The 22,151-nt window shown below is 45.3% G+C and overlaps 1 protein-coding gene across 2 annotated transcripts; it reads left to right on the forward strand.

Moving 5' to 3' along the window:
• The first annotated feature begins 5,300 nt into the window (after positions 1-5,300).
• Positions 5,301-21,536, forward strand: AKIRIN2 (akirin 2). Of its 2 annotated transcripts, none has more exons than XR_003495902.3 (5): positions 5,301-5,858; positions 16,531-16,674; positions 17,239-17,388; positions 20,134-20,327; positions 21,154-21,215. XR_003495902.3 is itself a non-coding variant. In NM_001310796.1 (5 exon segments), coding segments are annotated over 5 exon segments (594 nt in total).
• The last annotated feature ends 615 nt before the right edge of the window (positions 21,537-22,151 follow it).

The following is a 22,151-nucleotide window of genomic DNA, read 5'->3' on the forward strand; positions in this document are numbered from 1 at the left end:
ATCTGCTGTGATAGGGAAAAGAAGGACCCTGAACAGAGAGAAAAGAATTTAGGGTTGTGGAAATAGTGGAAGAAAAGCACAGCCCTAAAGCAGCTTTCACATGGGGAAGAAAAGGGAACAAGGAGCTGGGAGGATGTCACTTTTCTCTGCGGTGGTGGAGAAAGGACAAGGAAGGGATTTGCCAGTACAAGGGAACAAGTTTCTTGTTGTGAAACAAGAAGAAACTTTTGTGAACAGAAAATGTACGTTCAGTGAGGGGTAATGCGTGGGACTGGCAGGGCAGATAGAGGTATGGAAGTTCAGGGGTGGATAGATGAGAGGAGAAGAAGAAGGTTAAGCATTAGATGTGTATAGGTGGTACAGCATACATATCACCTGTAAAACCAGGGAGGATGCAGGGAGGATGAAGCTGTAGAGGAAGAGGAGGTTTTTGAGAACAAAATGTAACCAGATACTAAGTGACAAAAAAAAAAAAAAAAAAAAAAAAAAAAGGATGGTGAAGACTGAAAGATACTGAAAGAGAAGTTGAACACTTAGTAAATCATCTGGGAAAACAAGAGTTTGAATTGAAGACCTTGGTTTTTCACTGTGCTTTGTAGAAAACTTGAGTTTAAAGAAGCACATTTTTCAGCTGGCTTCCACACAAAATTTCCAAAGAAGCAACAAGTTTGCAACTACAAGTATGAGCCCATTTCTTCCATGTGCACACCAAAGTAGAGGGGTGGGTGTCATGAGTGAACAGGATGGAAGGTGTCTATACTGATAAAGGAGCCGTGTGGTTTCTTCCACCCGAGGAACATCCAAATATGTGCCTACCAGCCTCAAGGTTAAACACACTTCTGAAAAATTAGAGTATCCCCAGAGTTTACAGCTTGGTTGATGCTCTAAGAGGTCCCACTCCTGTGCCTAGTCCAAGTAATTAGTAGGAAATGGTTAATAAGTCTCAGTTGAGACCGTGTCTTACGCTAGTTTGTTCAGTAACATATTTGCGTGGAAGAAAAGCCTGATCTTCACATCTCAGCCTTAAACAGCTGCATAAGGTCATGGAGGATCTGGGCTCCGCTCCACCCCAACAATTGAGACATTGACAACTCTACCCGTGTTTAACTTCAACAGCCCGTAGTTCACACGTTCGGTATTACTCATCTGATTAACATTTGGCCTGTAATTTGTTTCAACATTCCAGTTCAACGTATTTTTAGTTGACTTGATTCAAGTCTCCAGTTAATACGCAATCCCACACTGCTCCCTTACCGGTATAATCATTGATGAGCAATTGTCTTACAAAGATGTAATCAAGTCTTCTGGAAAAAGTCTTTGTAGGAAAAAAATTGTGGTTTCATTTCTGCTGAACACCGTGGCAGCTGCTTTTGTTTGTTTGTTTGAAGACCAAGAGGAAAGCAGAATTCAGTTTGGTGCAATGTTTCTCCAAAAATGCCGTCAGGGAACCTTTTACATGAAGTTTGAAAATATGAACTCTTTAGGAGGAGATGAAGGAAGGAAGATAAGAGATAGAGGTAATGCAAGCATTGATTTTTAATATTTTTTTTTTAACTATTGACAGTGGAGCGTGAGGGTGTGCAGGACACGGGGATGTAATGCATTTGTTCTTCAGGTTGCAGTAACATTTCCAGCACCTCACAACAAAGCCCTCCCGATACCACCTTACCCTGGTATTCAATGGTATGACTCACAGCAGATGGAAAATTGTTCCACCTTTTGCCAGGAGTGACACTTTCCTGAAACTGTAGAGGTAATTGCAGTAGTCAGAGCTGCAAAATTTTACTCACTGCTTCCTAATTATTCTATATCCAGGTCTGATAGCACAAGTCACACTTATACACCAGTGAGTTCAGTAATTTTCTTTTTATAGCCTCAATGTATTGTCCTGAATATAGGTGAACTGACTCAAATGGGTTATTACTATTTCACCTCCTTGCAAGTAAAAAGTTCTGTTTCACCGTGACTTCATGGCTGCCACCTTGCATCACAAAACGACTGCGAGGGCTGCCTGGGTCGTTGAAAGCAACCACACCACAGAAACCCTTTTCTTATAGCATGAAGCTTTCATTTAGAGATTTGGGTTTGATTTTACTTTCACCCATACCACTGTTACTGGAAGAGTGCTCTGGAATCTCATTCCTCTCTGACAACTAAAAGTCTTTTTCTTATTTCCAGTTTGGGTGAAATAACTGCCAGTTGCAATGTATTCCTTATCACTAAAACACATCGTAAAATTTACCAAAATTTAGCTCCTTGCACTTTTAGAGAAAAAAAAATAAAGATGTTAACAGTTATTTGGGCTAAACATGCCCTAATCTTTTAATTTCTTGCAATAACCACATTTTCTACTCCTATTTTCCCAAGCAGCCCACTTACCTTTTTCTGGTGAAGTTCTGGTTTTAATTAATCTTTCCTGAATACGTATGAGTGGAATTATACACAGTATTTCAACTGAAATGTGTTTTCAATGCCTCTCATGCTGGCAAAGATACTTTCTGCTAGAAATACCTTAATACCTCAGATCTGAGAAACGCATTGTCCTATTGAAGGTTGTTCCATTTTGCAAGTTCAGGCCGTAATTTTTGGTACATTTTACCAGCGTAAGTCAGCGCTGAAATATGCACAGGTGACCTTCACTGACCTCTGGCTTTCATTCCTTTTCCTTTTTATCCTTTTCTCTTGCCAGCACTGTGCAACTGCGTAGCAAAGCAGATTGAGAAAATCATTTAATTTTTCTTTCAGCTGATTTTTTTGCCTTACATTTTCTGCACTAATTCCCAATTTTCTTAACTAATCTTTATTTTTTTTAATTTTTTTATTTTTTTTTTATTCAGCGCCACATAAACACTCCACTGAAGTCCTGACAGATAAGTTTTTCTGCATTTTACCTACACAATCTGCAAACACGGTGAGTGCCTGATACATCAGTAAAAAACCTTCAATATGTATGACCAAATTGGAGCGGAATGACAGAGACTGCTCAAGATGACTTTTCCTCACCCAGGGTGAGATGGAACAAGGCCTCGAAACGAGCTCAGCCAACTGAAGGTCACTTGCTCGTGAGCACAACCTGTTAATGAGAAACGAGACCCTGTGAAGTCGGAGGAATACAGTTAGATAGCACAAAAGAAAAGGACTGTGATGTGGACCCCGCATCAAATGAATGAAATGTCTCAAGGAAAAGGAAGAAGCAGAGTCAAGGTGAAGTTAAAGAGAATGAGAGGAAGACAGGGAAAAAAAAGCAACCCCAAAACAATGGGGGAGTGGAACAATTGCAGGAGGAAGGGGAAGATAATACTCAGTAATACTCAGACAGCTGAATTTTCACCACAGTGCCAAAGCAATATAGTGGAAGGGCTACTCCATTCCGAACTGCACGAAGGTTAAAATGTTGTCCTGCATTTGGACTTGTCCTTTCAGCAGGTGTCATGCTTGGAGTGCGGATCCAATAAAATTTAGTACAAGCACTGGCTGTAAATAAGCTCTCCCATTCCCAGTATTAATAAAATTTGTGGATGTGATTTAAAAACATGCCCATAACAGGGTTTAATTTTAAAGGCACCCTATGTGGCACATAATGGGACACTGCAAATTGGTTATATAATAAGTAAGTAGAAGAAAGAACAATATAAACAGTGGTTTGCAGCCTTGACCCTATGGTGTTTCCTGCCACAATGAAAGTAAAAACACATGTTCTCTGACAACCATCAAACACTTTGTCACTGCTGTTGGACATTTTGCTGCCTTAGGGCCTGTCTACATGCAAAGCTACATTGGTTTAGCTGGGTTTAATTTGCTCCAAAGAGACGTGTGAATTCTTATTTTGACTTAAATCAGAATTATTTCAGTTTAGCTCAACAAATTAGAGGTCAGATAAAGCCCGAGCAGCTCTGTTGATTAGGACAATCATGGTTCTAATCAATTGCTTACAATTACAGTGCTGCCTGTGCTGGCAAAAGCTTGCTTTCTAGTAGCTTATCTTGATGAAGTTTTGCCCGATTCCTCAGACTCTTAATTGACTTAAATTGCGGCTGAATGGTCCTTAGGATCTGGTGTCACATGAGTTAGCAGAAACCAATCTTCTCTGCTGGGGAAGGCAGAATATCTACAGAGATATCTATACAGAGATAAAACAGCACCAATGCTAAGTGGGAAAGTGGTGGTTATTCTAAAATTGGGGTCAACTTTTTCGGTATTGCACCCAAACGCAGGCACTTCTCAGCAAACAGATGATGGCAGAAGTTGCTGTGTCAGCCTTGTGTGGGCTCAAAGCACTCTTGGCCTCATTGATATGGTAGGAGACACGCAAGGCTTGCTTAATTCAGAGTTTGTAGGGAGAGCTTCGCCTCAGCCTTCCTGGGAGAAACGCTTTGGTAAGAATGCTTAAGACTGTTGCATGAACACAGGGAAACTCATCTGCTTAGGGAAATGTAAATGGGAATTAAGAACTAAATGAATGGAAAACCAGCCGTCATTATTGCTAAGAAGAGCATCCGCGGAAGGAGTTATACCGGTAAAGTAACAGGAGGGCAATTACAGCACCACCACCAGCCCTGCCTCTCCTCAGCCTCCCCACGGAGCGCCGGGACGCGCCTCAGCTGTAGCAAAGCTCCTCAGCACCCTCCTTCCTGGGGGAATACTTCAAGCATTCCCCCCACAGGGGCAAGGACAGCGGCTGAGGAACCATTTTGCTCTTTTTTTTGCTGTTTTTTGCTATTTTTTTGCTATTTTTTGCTATTTTTTTGCTAATTGTTTTTAGGCCAGGGCAAGCCGGGTTAAACCTAAGGAGAGCGTCCCCTAATTGTCCCCATGCTGTGGTGAACTCCTCCGTCACCGAGAACGCAAGTCATTAGTTAGTATTTCTATTTTTATTGAATTTTTTGCTGCGGGAGGGCTCTGCCAGGTCACCCCTGCGCTAAAAACCTGGGTTACACCGGGCACCAGGTGCCACCACAGGCACGACGCGGCGTGTAAGCGCTGATTAGGGGCTCATTAAGCCCGGGCTGCCTGCCCCGGGCCGCTGTGGGGCCGCTGCCCGCGCCCTGCCCTCATCTGGGGGCTCAGGCGGGGTCGGGGCTCCCCGGGGGCGCCGCCATCTCAGGGCCGGCACCGCCATCCCCGCCGAGGGGGGATTTAAACCGGCACCCCGGAACCCCCGCGCGGGGCACGCCGGGACTTGTAGTCCTCTCTGCGGCACCTCCTCCGTGGCGTCAAACGGCGGAGGGGGGCGGGCGCGGACTACACCTCCCACCTCCCCCCCCTCCCCCCGCCCGGGCGGCGCATGCGCGGTGCGGCGGGCTTTGCCGTTTGAATCCGCGGCGTTGTTATTGACGCCATCTTGCCGGCTGCGGGAGGCAGGCGGGCAGCGCAGCGCAGCGCCGCCGCCATCGCTCCTCATCGGCGGCCCCGGCCCGGCTGAGGGGGCCCGGCCCCGCACCCGGACACCCCCCCGGCACCCCGCTGCCCGCCGCGGCCGCTATCGGAGCTGAAGGAGCGCGCCCGGCCGAGCCGCAGCCCGAGGAGGAGCCGCGGGGGGGGCCCGGGGAGAGGCCGAGCGGGAGGCGGCGGAGGGCGCTGAGGCGGCGGCCGCCCCCCCCCGTCCCCTCACCCCCCTCACCCCCACCCCCTCCCCGGCGCCATGGCGTGCGGCGCCACGTTGAAAAGGACTCTGGATTTCGACCCGCTGCTCAGCCCGGCGTCGCCGAAGCGGAGGCGATGTGCGCCATTGTCAGCCCCGGCCTCGGCCGCCGCCTCCTCGGCCTCCTCCTCCTCTTTCGCCGCCGCCTCCTCCCCGCAGAAATACCTGCGCATGGAGCCCTCGCCCTTCGGGGAGGTGTCGTCGCGGCTCACCACAGGTGAGGGGCTCGGGGGAACCCCCCCCCTTTCAGGGATTTAGGCTCAGTCTTATTTTTTTAGGGGAAAAGGGGAGGTTGGGGTGGGCGCGGCGCCCCCCCTCCGGCCATTTTGTGTCGCAGCCGGGGGTTGGGGTGGGTTTGGGGCTGGGGTTTGGGGTTTGTGGGGGGGTTGTTGGGGGGAGCCCTGCTCGGCTTGGCACGGCGGCGGCGGGGAGAGACACAATAGAAATGGCCGTTTGCAGCAGCGCAGGGGGAGGAGGGACGGCGAGGAAGGAAAGGAGGGGGGCGGCGCGGGCGGCTGGGGAAAGGGGGAAAGGGGATTGGGGTGGGGGGTGGTGTTTTTTGGGTGTTGGGGGGGGGCTGGGGAAAGGCGGACCCGAAAAGGGAAAGGGGAGGGGGGGAGGGTATGGGGTTAGGGGGTGGGGGGAGGCTTGAGCCGAGGCAAAGAGGAGGAGGGAGGGGGCTCGGCAGGGAGGATTGTGCTTCATTTATCTATTTATCTCCCTATTTATTTATTTATTTATCATAATTACGGCTCTCTTTATTTTATTATGATTATTTTTTCTCCCGGCCGGCAGAGCCGCAGGGGCGAGGACTGCGGAAATGCCTTGGGGGGGGGAGGGGGGGGACGACGGGGCCGGGGCTGCCGTGGGGGGAGGTTTTGGGGGTTGTGCGGGGGCTGTGCCCGTTCCTTGGGGCATCCCGATGGGTCTGGGACCCCCCCACACATCGTGTCCCCCACCCCCGGGGCCGTTGTGGCCGTTCCCGGGGGCCCGAGGCGAGGCGCGGCACCTCCTCCCCGTGCCCAGACGGGGGGAGGGAGGGAGGGAGGGGAGGAAAAGAGGGAGGGAGGGAGGGCGGCCTGTCATCAATCACCCGCAAAACGCCAGTGGGAAAAGGCAAAAGGCAGATAAAACAAAGGGGGGATTCCGCTCCCAGCCCCGCCGTCCCGGGGGAGCCGTCCTGCGGCATCCTTCGAGTTCCCTGCGAAAAGCCAGCGATGGGAGCCATCGGGTGCTGGTGTGAGAGTTGCCTTTAGGGCAGAGAAAATGGGATCAGGCAGGCTCCCCGGCTCTCCCAGATGCTGGGAGAGAACGAAACCCTTCCCGGAGCTTAACGTGCGAGAGGGATGATGATGATGATTCAACTGGTGGCCTTGAAAGCTCCGGGTCGGCTTGTGTAATTGTGTCAATTAAAAATCAACCGAGTTCGTTTTACCAATGAGTACGAAGAGAAGAAAGGACTGGATCTTGGCTGGGCACGCAGGGCTGATTGGCCCTTCCTCTGGTTAGGCTAGTGGGTGGCTTCCAGTAATGCACTTGAGAACGTTTCTGCTTGCAGCCATGAGTGGTTGCAGCGATGAGGTGTGGGGCTGTGTCCTTTGTGTGCAGGAAAAAGCCCTCTGTAATTGGTACAATGGCATTCCTTCTGCTCCCGCATTCATTACGCCCTTCTGTGCAGAAGTTTTGCCCCGGATAGCTGCCAGTGTTGAGCAGGCAGTAAGTCTGAACGCCTTTTCAGACTGTCATCTCCTCCGTGTGCCTTGTTTCTGTGTTCTTAGCTCTGAAAGCCGTACAGGAGAACGCTGCTTTTTCTTTATGGGTTCACAAAAAAAAAAGAAAAAAAATGCTCCGAGGGAAGTGTATAGAGGGCATACAAAGTACTTACACTTGGCATCAGCGCGTTGATATTTTTTGAACCTCTAGGAAAAGATCTTGAATGAGTCAGCGGTCTGGGATGAGAGCTGTGATGGATTGCACTCCCCGGTACAGTGAGGCATTAGACGTGCTTTGAGATAGATCTTTCACATCAGAAACTGTTGGATTCTTTCTAGAAGATAAGCGGTGCTTCATTGCGATGATTTATTTTGGCTGGTTTCTTCAGGATTTGGAAAGCTTAGGCGATGAATATTTAATACAAATATTGTCTGGCCAGTGCATGTGCATTGCTGAAAGGAGACAAATCAATAAAATTTCCAGCAGAGATTATACCTACAGCAGTATTTGGGGTAATGCCTCCACTCTTAATGATTGAAGCCCTTAAAAACGAAATCGTTACTGCGCTTGAGCAGATACAGGCCTCTCTTGAAAAAATCAGAGGTGGAGGTTGCAATCCATGCGAAAAGGTGGTTCTGCACCGGGGAGGATGTTTTATGGAAGGCAGCATGGAAAGTAATGAGAAGCGAAGGGCACTGAAGCAAAATGTCTCACAGAGCACCGATTGCTCCTGAGCGAGGCTGGATGTGTGTGCAAGTTGGGTGCATTTACATGGCTTTTGTGTCAAAGCTCCCTCTGGTTCCTGTAACAAGGAAAAAAAAAAAAAAAAAAAAAAACCTTTATACAGTGCTAGTGCAAATGTCACCGTAAAGGAGGTAGCTTGCTTTTGCCTCTCGGTTGAATTCAGGGCTGTAATGACGTTGGGTGTATTTAATTTCAGCCATCAGCGGACGAAATACAGCTTATCATTTGGAAGGGGCCGCAAAGATTCTGCGGGATTCGTCCAATCTAATTTTGTAAACGTCCATCTGACCTAATAATTTGTGGTATTCTTGATAGGCAGTTGGAAGAAATAGATGGTTTGTTCCAGGGCTCTGCCTGGGGTTGAGGCAAAGCCTGCTTTAGAAATATGTATTGCTTCCCATTGACTGTAAAATGAATTTATGTGGCCATTTCTGATGCAAATGTCTCCATTTGGGTCAGATAAATCTTGCCCTCTGTCTGAAAAGAATTCCAGGCTGATTTTCAAAGTGTTCCCGGCTGAGTCACTGTTTTGTTCGGTTTTAGATTGAGAAATTCAGCAACAATAGCCAGAATTCAGTTGACTTCACTTAGGGTTTTCTCGGGGTGCAGCTGTAATGCTCAGATCACCGACGCTTAGCAGGTATCTGTCTGAATTTTATGGAAGGAAAATCACTTTGGTATGAAACCAGAGGTGTGGACATGAGGCCAGATGCCAGTACTTCGTTTTAAGTTAATGTTGAAGTGGTTTTTTTTCACCCTAATACCGTGCCGTGGTACTGTTTAACTTGTCAGCACCAGAACTGCTTAGCACACGGTTAATCATTTCAGGAGCGAATTATCTGGAAGCAGAAGAGGGATTGATCGGGGGGGTGCTGAGAGCCACGAGCGGTGCGGGCAGGCAGATGAGAAAACAGCTGCCTTTGTGCAGTGCTCGCAGACAAATAAACGATAAGTCTGCCTGAGACAGGGAAGGCTTATTCAAGATGAAATTTATCTCTCACAAGAGTGCTTTAATATTTTGTGGTTATTTGAACAGCTGTTAGGTCACTTCCAGTTTCTCAACGAAGCTGGCAGCCAAGCTGTAATTGTGGCTTCGCCATCTATGTTTTCGGGGGGGTTGACCTTACGCCTGCTGGAGCATGCTCTGTGAGGACGTCTGGTAATTTTGGGATGGCACTGTTAGCATCTGGAGTTATCTCCTGCAAAGTACACTCGCCATGGGGAGGGCCTGATCCCGAAGCACTGTGTCCTCTGAGGAGTTTCCTCCTGGTCGGATCCCACAGATGAGTCTGACTTTGGTGTAAATCCTGGCTGTGGTTTTATTCTGAAGTTTGACCCTGAAGAAAGATTGCAGTCTGGGCAAGAAAACTTCATAAACGTATGAATAAAATATTTAATTTGAAATAAGATCCATATAAACACACGAATAAATGACATTCGAGGCCTTTCTTGAATTGAAAGGCACATGAAGCCTGCATGCCTGGGTGTTTCTGAGACAGAAGCTGCAGTGGGAAACGCAGTCCAGATAAAACCACCCGGCCAAGGGTGAGAGGGGATAATGTTGGCAGGAGCTGAAATCCCCTTGTCCGTGGTACACAGTAGCTGAGAAGACAAACCCAGCCCAGCAGCTCTCTTGCCTACTACTATTTCAAAATCCGAGGTGAAGTTGCAGCCAGAACCTTGTAGAGCCCAGAAGAATGCCGTATGTAAAAACAAGTTTGTGAAATCTCTTAAAAATCCCCAAGCAAGCTCTTGCATCTGCGTGTGCAGCTCTCGTCTCCATCTGAAACATCCATCTGCTTGAACGTTTCCCCAGTAACTCCCTGGGGCTGCAAACCCAAAACTGCATGGCTGGGGTTACGGAGAGGAGTCTCCACCTCGGGTCACCGGCCGAAAGCCAGGCGGAGGTCATATCAGGAAGGTGGCAGGGGATAGGAATGGGGGAATTGGTGCTTTCAGGGCAGCCCCCTGGCAAACCTCTGGTTGGGAGATGGTGGGAGAGCCCGCCCTCTGGGAGAGGACCCAAGATTTACAAACAGAAAATAGCGAAACATCTTCCATACAAGGCCTTTGACAGAAGAATCGGAAAAAGTGGCCTAATTAGCACTGATTTTCAAAGGTAGGCAAGAAGATAGATGACTTTGACCTTTTGGAGCAGGAAGAGCAGTTGGCCTGCCCCGTGGGCTGTCCTCCTGTGACCTTTCTGTCGCCCTCATGAGCAAACTCAGAGGGATTCTCTCTGAAACTCGTGCTTGGGCAGCGGCCACGTCCAGGTTTGCATTTTAAATGGACAAACGTAGCAGCCTCACGACGAGGAGTGTAGGTCCTGCCGCATCGCTTTCTGCCTCATTTCTGTTTTGTTAACATCTATTGGCATGTGTATTTATTGCTAAATTGCCGTGGCACGGTGCCAGGCTTCTCATTGTGCTCCAGTTTTTGCAGAAACCATCAGGATTTTAAAAACAAAACATTCCCACCCCTTTAAAAAAAAAAAAAAAAGGCAGGGGGAAGGATCCTAATGGCTGCATCTGGTCTTGATCATTTAATTTATATGAGAAATTTCTGTATAGATGCCTGTGGTGTCTATAAATGTTAAGTACCCTTGGACTTAGATGTTGTAAAATGTTGAGGCAGGTTTTTCATTCCAGTGGCGAGTCTGATAAACGCAACGTGACATTTTTTGGTGCGCGAAGAGGAAGACTTAATTGCTGTATCTAATACATTTTGCGTTGCTTGATTTATTTTTCACTGCTCAAGCCCTCGATCGGGAGAGCTGGGATTTCCTGAAATAGCGCGCTGGCAGGATGAGCTCACGGCTGCCGTGGCAGAACCAGAACCCTCATCGGGCTGGGAAGGAGAGTAATTGGATCTCACAGGATTCGCCACGAGCTGCTTCTGGAGCTGGAAATGCCGGCTGTGAAGTGTCAGCACGGACCCGTTACAGGGTTTTCTGTCTTGGAGCATGCTCCTCTGAGAGGAACGTGATTTCCAAAAGTATCCGTTCGATGACCGAAGCCTACCGCACCATGCCTAATTAAGAAACGTAGCTGGAGTGATGGATGGCTGTGACCAGAGCAAGAAGAGGAGTAGAATAGCTGGATCATTTTAATTTCTCCGCTGTGTCTGCGGACACTCTGGATGAGATAAAACAGTGAGCAACGCTGTGAACCCACTGCTCTGCGGCAGCGCTGTCCTTAGGGGCAGCGAGCTGCTTCAAATCGATTTGGTGTGTCAGGAATGCGGTGGGGAGATCACAATGAGGAACGAGGTAGCTGGGATGAAATGCTGAGTAAGGGAGAGGAGGCTGAAGTAGGGCACTGGTTATACTTCGGGACCCAACGCCCTTAAGATGCGTGCTGCTGCAGTGGGGCTAGCGCTCGATGGATTTGCTTGGAAGAAAGCTCAGGCAGGGTTCAGGTCCGAACGCGTACGTTGAACGGGGACACTGCAAGCGGAAACCCGAGCTGCAGGTCCCATTTCAGGGCAGGAAAACTGCTGCTCTGATTGCAGCCCACTGAGTCACCTCCCTCCCTGCGCTGCCAACGTTTCCCTCAGCTAAACCAGAGAAGCTGGGAGCCGCGATGCGAGACTGCCAGTTTGAAAAGCAAGCCAAGAAGAAAAATCCTTCAGGGGAAACAATCAGCACCTTTGTAGTTGATAAGAGGTTATTAAAATGGAGAAAATAATTGTTTGCCTTGTTACCTTTTCAGATTGAACTGCTGCTTCCCTTGTACATAATTTCTGGGTAATTACAGGTCAGGATGAAGTAATTAGATGACAGAACTTGGGGGAAAAAATAATTTCTCATCTTTTTGTCATGAATTAGAGGAAGTGAGAAGTAGACATCACTCCCAGGAAGTAAATATTTGGCTTGGTAATGCATCAGTGTGACAGATCATATTTCAGTTGTCAAACGTGAATTCTGAATTGCCCCTTCAGCTTTTCACCTCTTGTCGTTGCGTGCGAAAGCAACTGCAATGTGTAATTCTGTTTCCCTGAATCATAGCTCGGATTTGGAAAGGAGGCTTGGGCGAGTGCCATCCGTCACCCGAACGCGAGATTCCGTGAGGGAAGATTTCACATGATGCTCCTAGCAGACAGCACTCCAGATGAGAAGGAGTAAATGTGCATTTCATTGTGTTCCAGGTGTTTGTGGCCAAATCCCTGCACCGTGCACAGTCACGGTGGCCACAGCAGTCTTGTCATTTGTCCTGGCATTGAACCCGGCCTTCTAGACGAGGGTGAGAAGGGAGGGCACAGTAAGGTCTTGCCTAACTGCTGGCATCCACAGTCCTCTTGAGTTGGGAGCGTCACGTAGGAGTGCTGCTTCATTTCAGCGTGGACTTGGATTGCTGCTGCCCTGCCTTTACAGTCTTGGAGAAGCTCTAGAGAAGCCTTAGAGAACCTTAAACTTAGGTTTTCTCTAATTAGTACACTTTCAGGTTCTAGATTTCTACATATAGAGAAACTTGTTAATTAAAATGCATGCTGTTGTTGAAAAAGACAGTTTGGGCCTCCATATTTAAGGAGCAAAAACCTGTCCTGTCTTTGACACCAGTTAAATGAATGCTTTAATTTAGTTGTCAGTGCAGAGAGAATAGCTAGAGCTAACTGGAAGTGAAAAGGCAGGAAGGTTTTCTGGAATCCAAAGTAGGTTGGAGAATGAGATCTGCTAATTTTTAAACTTTAACTGGGCCAGAGTTTTAAAGGGCTTGACACTCCGATGTCTGCTTTGTAGGTACTGTTCAGAAGTTACTTGCTTCTCGCTGCCTTAGGATTTCCTGGCTGCTTTCATGTGCTGATGCTCTATAAAAACTGTTCTGAAGAAAATGTTTATTCCTCAGATATATTTGTCTGGATTCTTCTAAGCAAAGCTGTAAATGCTGGAAGTGGCTTGATGCATTTCAACAACTACTTTTACTCTGCTAGGTTCAGTTAAAATAAATACATTTTAAGGTCAGAATCATGCTTTACACTTACTTTAGGTAGTGCTTGTGGAAATGTACTCTGGCAAATCCAGAATGCTTCATTCACTTTCGTAAACATAAATGCACATTAAGAATGTGTGTTGCCTGCATTACCTCTGTGAATTTGGACATACTCTAGGTCTTCTATGCTTTTCTAAAAATAATGCATTAGCCCATTAGTTGCATCCTTTAGTAGTTACTTGAAATGTTTTTGGTTTTGTTTTTACAAACGAGTAATCTAGGCCAGTTTTAACCCAGTGGTTTAGCGACTTCAATTTGTTGATCAGATTTTTGTTTAAGATCAGTTGTAAATGTTTGCAGGTTTACACCTCACAGTGAAGTCCTTTAGCTTGAAGTAATGGATTTTATGCCTCTGCATGCTAGTAAGGAATGTACCGACGTGGTCCTGGATGCTGCAAGAATGTGCCTGTGTAATTTGAAGTATTACTAATCCAGATTGAGCGGCTTGATGGTGTGTTAAGGAGCCTCTTGGTCTCCATGTCACAAATGGTGGAAATGGGGAAGCCTAAGGCATTCTCAGTTGCTTTCCCATGCCCTACATGCTGACCAGCAGGGCTTTAAATCCCCGGTTAGACCAAATACAGGAGTGCTGGTAACCCAGGGAGCTCAACTGCGTGCTCACGTGTGCAGCCAGGACTTCAACTGCCAGCCTTTTTTTCCTGCTGGCTGTTTGCAGTGCAGAGGGTGCATTGTCATTTCTTCCTAGTGCTCTTCTCCCTCCTGTATTTGTTTAGTTTTAGCCCTTTCCCTGAAGTTACAGCTGTGCAAGCCATCAAAGAAGCTTTTTATTAAAGGGGGGAGAGCCGTCCCACTGCGCCTCTCAGTAGCTTTTCTTAAGGCTTTTGGTTGTCAGAGCAAGATTAGAAGAAAGTGAGTTTAAAAAATAATATTGCCAAATTAGAAGTAGGTGAAATCAGTCAATCAGTCTAATATCATTGAGATTTCTGTGCCCACTATTCAAAATAATTTTGCATAGAATCGTGTGTCCTTGGTGCACAGCCCTTCATTTCCTGGCCCAGTTGAAACTGTTTTCCCAAAGTCGGCACCTGATTTTTTTTTTTTTTATTTTCCCCTGCTTGTATGTCTTGCTTTTGATCCTTCTTTTCTGCCTGTCATTTTAACATTTTCTCTGAATTACTTTCTCTTGAATTTGTAGAGGTTTTTAGGACTGGAAAAAACCTTGCTGGTGATTGTTGCTTTAACTCTTGCGATCTTGCTAAACAGACTCTGGTCAATGGAGTTTTCTTAACAAATTTGGAGGTCAATCTGGTTTGAAAATACATCTGCATAAATATAATATTAAGAAGAGTTAGATTTCTGTCTAAGTTGTTACACCCCAAATTTGGCTTACATTTTTGCAGTTCATACAGAATTTGGAAAGCCTGCCCAAGACCATGTAATCATAGTGAAGGCAGCACGTGGCTCGTTGTGTTGGTCTGTTGATGGAGATGCAGCGTGCAGCCTTGTGGTGTGGACATGCTTTAGGACAGATGTTATCTCAGGAGCTAACTCGGTTCCTGCTCACAACTGAGCAAGAGCAGCACAGGATTATGAGGAAAAGTATTGTTTGGTGGCCATGATGCTGTTGAGTAAAACATTGCAGCACCTCCTCCGAATGTCTGATGCGGTGTGTATGCACGGGACAAATCCTATCTGGGATTCTGCTTCGTTTTGGAAGCCGAACTTTGTCGTGGTTTAACCGGATCTATATATTTCTGTTCCACAGTGGAGGTGTATATATAAATACATCCTACAAGAAGTATAAATCCTCCAGCCAGCCTTGAGTACATTTCTTCCCCCCTTCCTCGCTTTCTTTCATTTCCTGATTGTATTTCTTTATTATGGCTTCTGCAGCTGCTGCTGCTTTCAGCAGTTACTGTTCTCCCTGTAGGAGGCTGGAAATTGGACAGGCTCTGTAGGCACGGGACTGAGAAGGCAGAAATTGCAGGGCTCTTCACCAACAAAATCCAAACGAGCTTCTTTGCTGAGAAGGCGCTGATGTTCCTGTTGACTGCAGAAGGTTTCCTCTCTAATAAACTGGGAGCTCCTGGATTGATTTATGGAACTGGAGGCCCACCACGATCGTTAAACCTAGGAGTTGGCAAATGTTTGTTTCTGCTTGCACTAGCACAGGCTTCTGCCACCAGCTGAAAAAGCTGTGTGCTGAAGCTAACCTGCTTCGGCTGGTTGCTTACTGGGAAATGTGCAAACGTGGAACCTCAAGGACGGTCTGTTCTCAAACGCTGAAATTTGGTAGAGAAATTTCAACAGTGTTGGTGAAATGTACAGAGGCAGGAAGGAACCAAGTGGGGTCCTTTGTAGCTCTGGCACAACGATGCTGATTCGTGTGGCTGTGAGCTTTGGAAAGCTGTCTGCCAGAAGCCTGGATGCTCAGTCCCGTGGAAGCAGATTGCTTAGGGAAATGATTTTTCAAAATGTATTTGAGTGGTTAAGAGCTGTCGCAAGGAAGAAGTCTCTTCCTGTGAAGGTCCCCTGGAAGGTGAGGGGGGGTAGAAGGCATTTTAAAAATATTTGATGTAGCCAGGGGAGATCCGTTCAGGGCACTGATGTTCCCGAGAGCTTTTTGTCACGTGGAATTGGAGAGAGAAAGCATGCAGGGCTGATAGTCTTATTGCAAGGGTTGTTTTTTCCTTGACATTTCTCATTTCGACAGAAATGAGGTTACTGAAAGCACCTGCTGCATTTTTCACAGTGTGATCAAATGCTGACCTACAAATGGCCATGCTTCATTTAAAAGAGGCTATTGATCCATCCACAGGGTTTATTTGAGTAGATCTGGGGCTGTGGAGAAACGTTGAGGAACACATTCCTATTTTGCCTGTTGGTTTCCAGTTCTTGGAGGTTTTAAGCAGTAGGTGCTTTAGAAATACTTTGTCTAAATGGTTTCCCTCTCTTCTTTGCTGCCTGTGTGGCAGTAACTGTACAGAGAGGAGTGGGATTTCTTGGAGATGGAGTCTTCCGTTCCCCTTAGCTCTGTGAATGATACCCGTGGTGCGTGAAGGAGAAAGGTGATTGCAGATGAAACGTTTGGAGGGCAGGTGATGAATGCCAGTTGAAGTTCTACAGCTTATTTTTTACCCACGTGTGCCGTACAGTTGATGGTTCCTAAATTTCAAAGTTCTGCTGTTAATTGTTGTTAGCAGTACTGTGGCACAGATGTTTGCCCCTAACTAACAACACAACTTTGCTGGTGTTTTCCTTGTGAGAACAGTCTGGAGTTACCTTCCTTTTGGTTAAGTTCCATTATTTGGCTTGCATCTTAGGTAAAATGGTGTCGTTTTTGCAGGACATGTTTTAAAGAGTCTAGCTCTTATCATCTCTTAGTCATCTACAGTACTGGGCATTTGAGTGGAAATAAACTGAAGTAAAATCCTGAAATGTAATTATTTTAGCCTTGTAATTCTTTTATTGTTTTTCTTCTAGAACAAATTCTGTACAACATAAAACAGGAGTATAAACGCATGCAGAAGAGGAGACACTTAGAAAATAGCTTCCAGCAGACAGATCCTTGTTGTTCTACTGATGCACAGCCACATGCATTTCTCCTTACTGGACCAGCTTTGCCAGGTACCCAGAAAGTTCTGTGTAATTTTCTATATGTTTTCAGATTCTGAGTCAATAATTTTCCCTGGTTGTCTCATGTTCTGTGGCACCTTCTCATCACTTCTTGTTTTTTTTTTTTGGGCAATACTCACATTGATCTGGAAGATTGTACCTTCTCATTTTAGCAGTCAGTGGTACGCAAAGCTTTTAAGGTTTTCAAGAGACCATCCTGCTTACCCTGCAGCTGATCTTCTAATAGGCTTTTGTGGAGCAGCTGTCTTTGCAAAAATATGCTACAATTTTAATACAAAGCGGGAGCTTGAATGTAAGGGGCAGTGGCCATTTGTGTAGCATTGTGGAACAACACTCCTGGTGTTTCGATACCAATGCCTATTCTCAATCACAGATGTCTTCCTTTTGAGTGTTCAGTTAAATTTTACTTTAATTAGAAGTGTACAAATGACACAAACCTTTCTCCAAATGTTTTGTAAAGTTTCTTTAATATAAAAGATGTGAAGAAAACTGATAATAATGCTGGTTCTGAACTGCTTACAAGTGGTAAATTGGTATTCCCAAATATTTTCTTAGGTACTTCATCTGCAGCATCATCACCATTGAAAAAAGAACAGCCTCTGTTTACTCTCAGACAAGTTGGAATGATCTGTGAACGTTTGCTGAAAGAGCGTGAAGAGAAAATCCGTGAAGAGTATGAAGAAATTTTGACCACAAAACTTGCAGGTATTTCATAGTTGAAAATAATGTGCTAGGATGGGTTCAGAAGTGTCATTTTTTTCTCATTTTTGTGATATGCTGTGTTTTTTTCTGACCTAATCTGATTAAGGAATGAGATTGCATATGGGACAGACAAAAAAAAAAAGTGTAGTCTCTCTGATCAGGTTTTCTCTTCTATGCTGCCTTGGATAGAAACAGTGACTCCTGGGTATTACCAATCAATGGAAACAGAGGTTTTATTTTGGATAGAATTTTCTCTTGCTATCGTGTTTGAATTGATCATTTCCTCTTCATGTTTTTTTTGCCAGAAAGACTTTCTATTTTACCGACTTAAGAGCTCTTTGTGAAGGACTTTTTTTTTTCCCTGCTTGGGAACTGACTTCCTTTTTCTGGAATTTGGCAAGAAGACAGTACCTAAGATTTCCCTTTCTCTTCCCAGTTACTCGCATTACACTGCTGCCAGTGGAGTAGTTTGGTTGCTGCTCGAGCATCAGTAGTTGAGATGCATTTCTGATCCTGTGTGTTGAATTCTTGTATTTCCTACCACTCAGCTGATATTTTTGGTGCCTGATGCCAGTTTACCTTTTGCTAAGGATCATGTTCATGTCAGCACTGAAAAAAGGACCTTGCTTTAGTTGTCAGTGTCCTCTACTTCTGAGCATTTTGGTAATGTCTGAGCATCTAAATTCTGGTGCATTCAGAGGTAGGTGCCTTCACAATATGATTTGGTGTCTAATTTAATACTTAGTGGTTAGTGTGATTATAGTGAGTATCTTCTGAGTGCACTCTTTAGCAGCAAACCTGCTTTTAAATAACCCACCCACCATCATTCTGCATCCCACCTGAAAACACCTCAGGATTAAAGTTTGCAAATCTATCCAGGCATGGGAGCAAAACCTTCTGTGGGTATGGCCACACAGAAGGTCACCAGGTTTGTGGGTTGCCCGTGACAGTATTGTCTCTGCACCCGAGCCTGTGTAAAAACTGGCATAGTTCAAAGTCCATCTTAAATCCACATCTCTTTAATGCATAACTAGCCTTAAATACTTAATTTTCTTTGGGCCTAATGTTCCATTTCTACATCTTTCTTTTCAATGTGCTTCAGATTGGTGAACTAGGATGCTGTAGAGTTTTCTTCTCATCTGTGTGTTAGGAATTGGGTAGCTTCTTTTCTCTTAAAACATCTTTCTGTTAACAGTGATCATCACAATCTTTCGAGGTCCCTTCCAACCCCTTCAGTTCCGTGATCTGTGATTATAACCAGTTGAAGAGCAGATACGTTTGTAGATTTGCCCCAGACACTTTCCAACACTTCCTGTAGTTCTTCACAGCAGGAACCCTTCTGGCAAGTTCCTTGCGTGTTCTCTTTGTGTCAGTCTCAAAGTCACTTAGGAAGGAGGGGTGGCTTCTGCTGGGGGTGTGGGACAGTTTACAGTGAGATGAGATGAGGTATATTTGTTTTTACGGTCATTGCTGAAAGAGGTCAAGTTACTGCATCCCATATATCAAGCTGTTAGTAAATGTTGAGTATTGTATAGGAATTTAAAGAGAGACTGCCAAAAAAATTTAGACTAATTCCTTCCTTAGGCAGCCAGTAATGTTTTTCTGCTGACAGGGTGATTATATGCTTTTCTAAACTTTGTGCAGTAAGGTGATCCTCGTTCTTACAGACTAGTGAAATCAATGGAAATGTAACTGGAAATTTGGTAAGGGATCTTAATTGAATAGCTTCTTTCAAGTGACTTAACTGAATGCTTGGATCTCAGGTATTTTCCTTGTTTCCTGTCTGAATCACAGTTTTCTTGTAAGTAGTTAGCCAGATACTCCCTTTTTTCCCTCTCTGCCCTTTTCTTTGTGAGCAGAATTGCCTTTCATACAGAGTTAGCATTTGATGAATGGAAAACTCAGATCGCTGTAATGCCCTGACTTCCCCTTCTGTCTCTGTTACTCAAAACCTCTGTGTTAGCATAAAGTCAGAATTGCAAAATCCTTTGCAGGTTGGAAAACCAGAGGAAGGAGTGCAAGGGGCTCTGTGAAACTTTAGCTTGAAAGCTGTTCTAGAATCTGCTTGTGAAAAATGGCTCTTTAGTACTGTGGTTCAAGTTTTAGAGTAGTTAGTCTAGCAATAACATTTGTATTAATAGTATTTTTATGGCCATCTTTTGACTTAAATTGTTAGAACGTGTGCTATGGGATTCCAGCTGCACAAGCATCTTTCCAGTTGTTCACTTTGGTTTTCAAACACTTCAGTTTAGATCGCTCTTGCCTTTGGGTTGCTTAACTTCCTCAAGCTGAATGCCACAAGAATGGGGATTTTTAGTGACCGTGGATTCTTCACATTGCCAAAGCCATACTTCAACAAAGATGATGCTACAGGAGTGGCAGTATATCTTGACTTAAACTATTCAGGAAGAAAGATTGCAGGATGGTTTCTGGCCTTTAATACATAACTTTTAGGGGAAGTTCTGGTTGCTGTTGTTTTTGGAAATGGATTCTGGGCAACAACTCCTTCAATCTGCTCTTTGTGTTATTCTGTTGTTTGGCCAAGATCCTCACATGGCTGCAGCAAAGCCATCAGTCAGAACTGCACTGAAGCAGAGCTTCTGCTTGTGGGCAGAGGGGAAGTGGCTGCCGTGACACTGGGCCCGCTCAGGCAAGGGTGAATGTGCTTAGCTCCCTGAGTCAGGTCCGTACGTGGGGCTGCTGCTGCTGCACTACTTGCTGATTACTGACACGCTGTTTACTTCAAAGGTGAAGCTCATCCCTGCGAGAGGATGGGGACTTTAATGGGGCAAACCTGTGGGACTAGGAACCACTACCAATGTAACTGCATTTTTGGTTGAAGATTGCCTTCTTTGACCTTGCCCTTTTCTCAGAACACCCCACATTGCTGCACATGTATTTTTCCACAAGGGAGGAAGGGGAATGGAGAGGAGCGGCATCTGGTAGATATTACTCTCCTTGTTCAATTTCCTAATTCTGAAAGGTGATATCCTGCTGATGAGTGCAGTATTAAAGCTGAATAAAGTATTGCGAGTGTATGTATGTGTGTATAGAAATAATCTGTCTGGGAAAGAGCAGTGCTTAGTCCAAAGCTAAACGAATGTTTGATACCTAAATTTCATTTTGGATCACACAGTAGCTGTTTGCATGAAGTCCACAGTCAGCTGTGCGGCTGCTTCTGTGGCTGGGATTAGCCAAGTGCTAGTCACTTAGCAGCTCATCCTTTTAGTTTGCCTTTTGCTTTTCATTTTTGGGTAGTCACCAAAAAGGCTTTCTAACTTTGTAGCAAGTCCCTTTCCTGTACTACTTCGTTTCCATAGCATTAAATTAATTTGGTTCTACATCTGGTAGGGGTAGGAGCAGAGAGAAGTTATGTTTCCAACCCTAGCACTGACCATAACGCTGTGTGTAACTGCTCTGCCCGTTAGTGTCTGTGAAATGGGCGTTCTCAGTTACTTCAAAATAAGATTCTGACACTTAGCATGTACTGGGTGTACCGAGGTCTTTGTGTCTGTGCAGCACAGTTATCCTTGGTAATATTAACTGTTTTTCTAAGGGAAATTCTATTAATTAAGGGGGTGCTGCATTGTTGTTCGTGGGGGATGGAAAAGAAACGACAGCTATGAACTGTGCAGAGTCGCTTAAAACTGCTGCTAGTGGATGTGTGTTTAATTGATCTGATTTGTATGGTATAAAAAGTAGCCTTGACTATTTTTCAGCCTGGGTTAAACTTAGTAGACTCACACTTCCTATGCTTCATGCTTGCAGAACAATACGACGCGTTTGTGAAGTTCACGCATGATCAAATCATGCGACGATATGGAGAACAGCCTGCCAGTTGTGAGTATCCCTTTCTTCCAGTTCCTACAGCAGCATTGGGTTACCAAATGCTCAATGGTTTAACTGGCCTTTGTTCATTGTTGAGCTTCGACAAGGCCCCAGGGCAAAAATACTTCATGTTGGTAGTATGGAGGTTGAAAAGATGTGTGGTAAAATGCAGCTTTGGTTTTAAAACACGCAGAGCTGTCACCCGTTACGTGCTGGGATTTTGAGGAAGGTTTTGGTGTTGCTGTACCAGGTTTGTGATAGCCCTGCCTTTTGTTACCTTCACCATTAACTCTCGTTTTTTTCTTTTTTCAGACGTTTCATGAATCATACTTTCTGCATACGTGGGCTGCCCTATACACCCCGTTTTATTGTTGCAAGCTGTCCCAGTAATGACTTGCAGCAATGCCATATTTTTTCCCCCTGTGAACACAGGTTATTTCAAGCTTTTGTCAGTGGCAACCACTCTTATGCAGCAACTGGTTTTGGAGTGCTCCCTGATGTCAGTACCACCTGGATGTGGACCTTTGCTACCTGTAATAATACCAGTGGCCTCATTTGCTGTATCATTACAATTTGGCTTCTTATGTTAATAAGTTTGAAAAAGTAAAGGATTAAAGCTGGTGTTCTAGAAGTTGCCCTTCACTGGTTGTGTAAATAAAAAATGTAGAATGACACTTCTGACTGAAGTTAGTGTGGTTTTCATAACTGTGCACTACAACAGAGCTGTAATCACAGTTAAATTAGAATGTAATCCCAGGACAATTTTAAGCAAATAGCCCACAGTACTGCCTGTGAAATAGTGAAGGAGGGCATTTCTGTATTCCATGACTTTTTTTGGGGGTTAAGAATGGGTTTATATGATTTCTCATTTTTGTAGTTTTTATTTATTCTATCAGTCTTTAACAAATGTTTATTGCTGCAATTTTTCAGTGTATCAT

Source organism: Anas platyrhynchos, chromosome 3, assembly GCF_047663525.1.
Source record: "Anas platyrhynchos isolate ZD024472 breed Pekin duck chromosome 3, IASCAAS_PekinDuck_T2T, whole genome shotgun sequence".
Classification (NCBI taxonomy): Eukaryota; Metazoa; Chordata; class Aves; order Anseriformes; family Anatidae; genus Anas; species Anas platyrhynchos.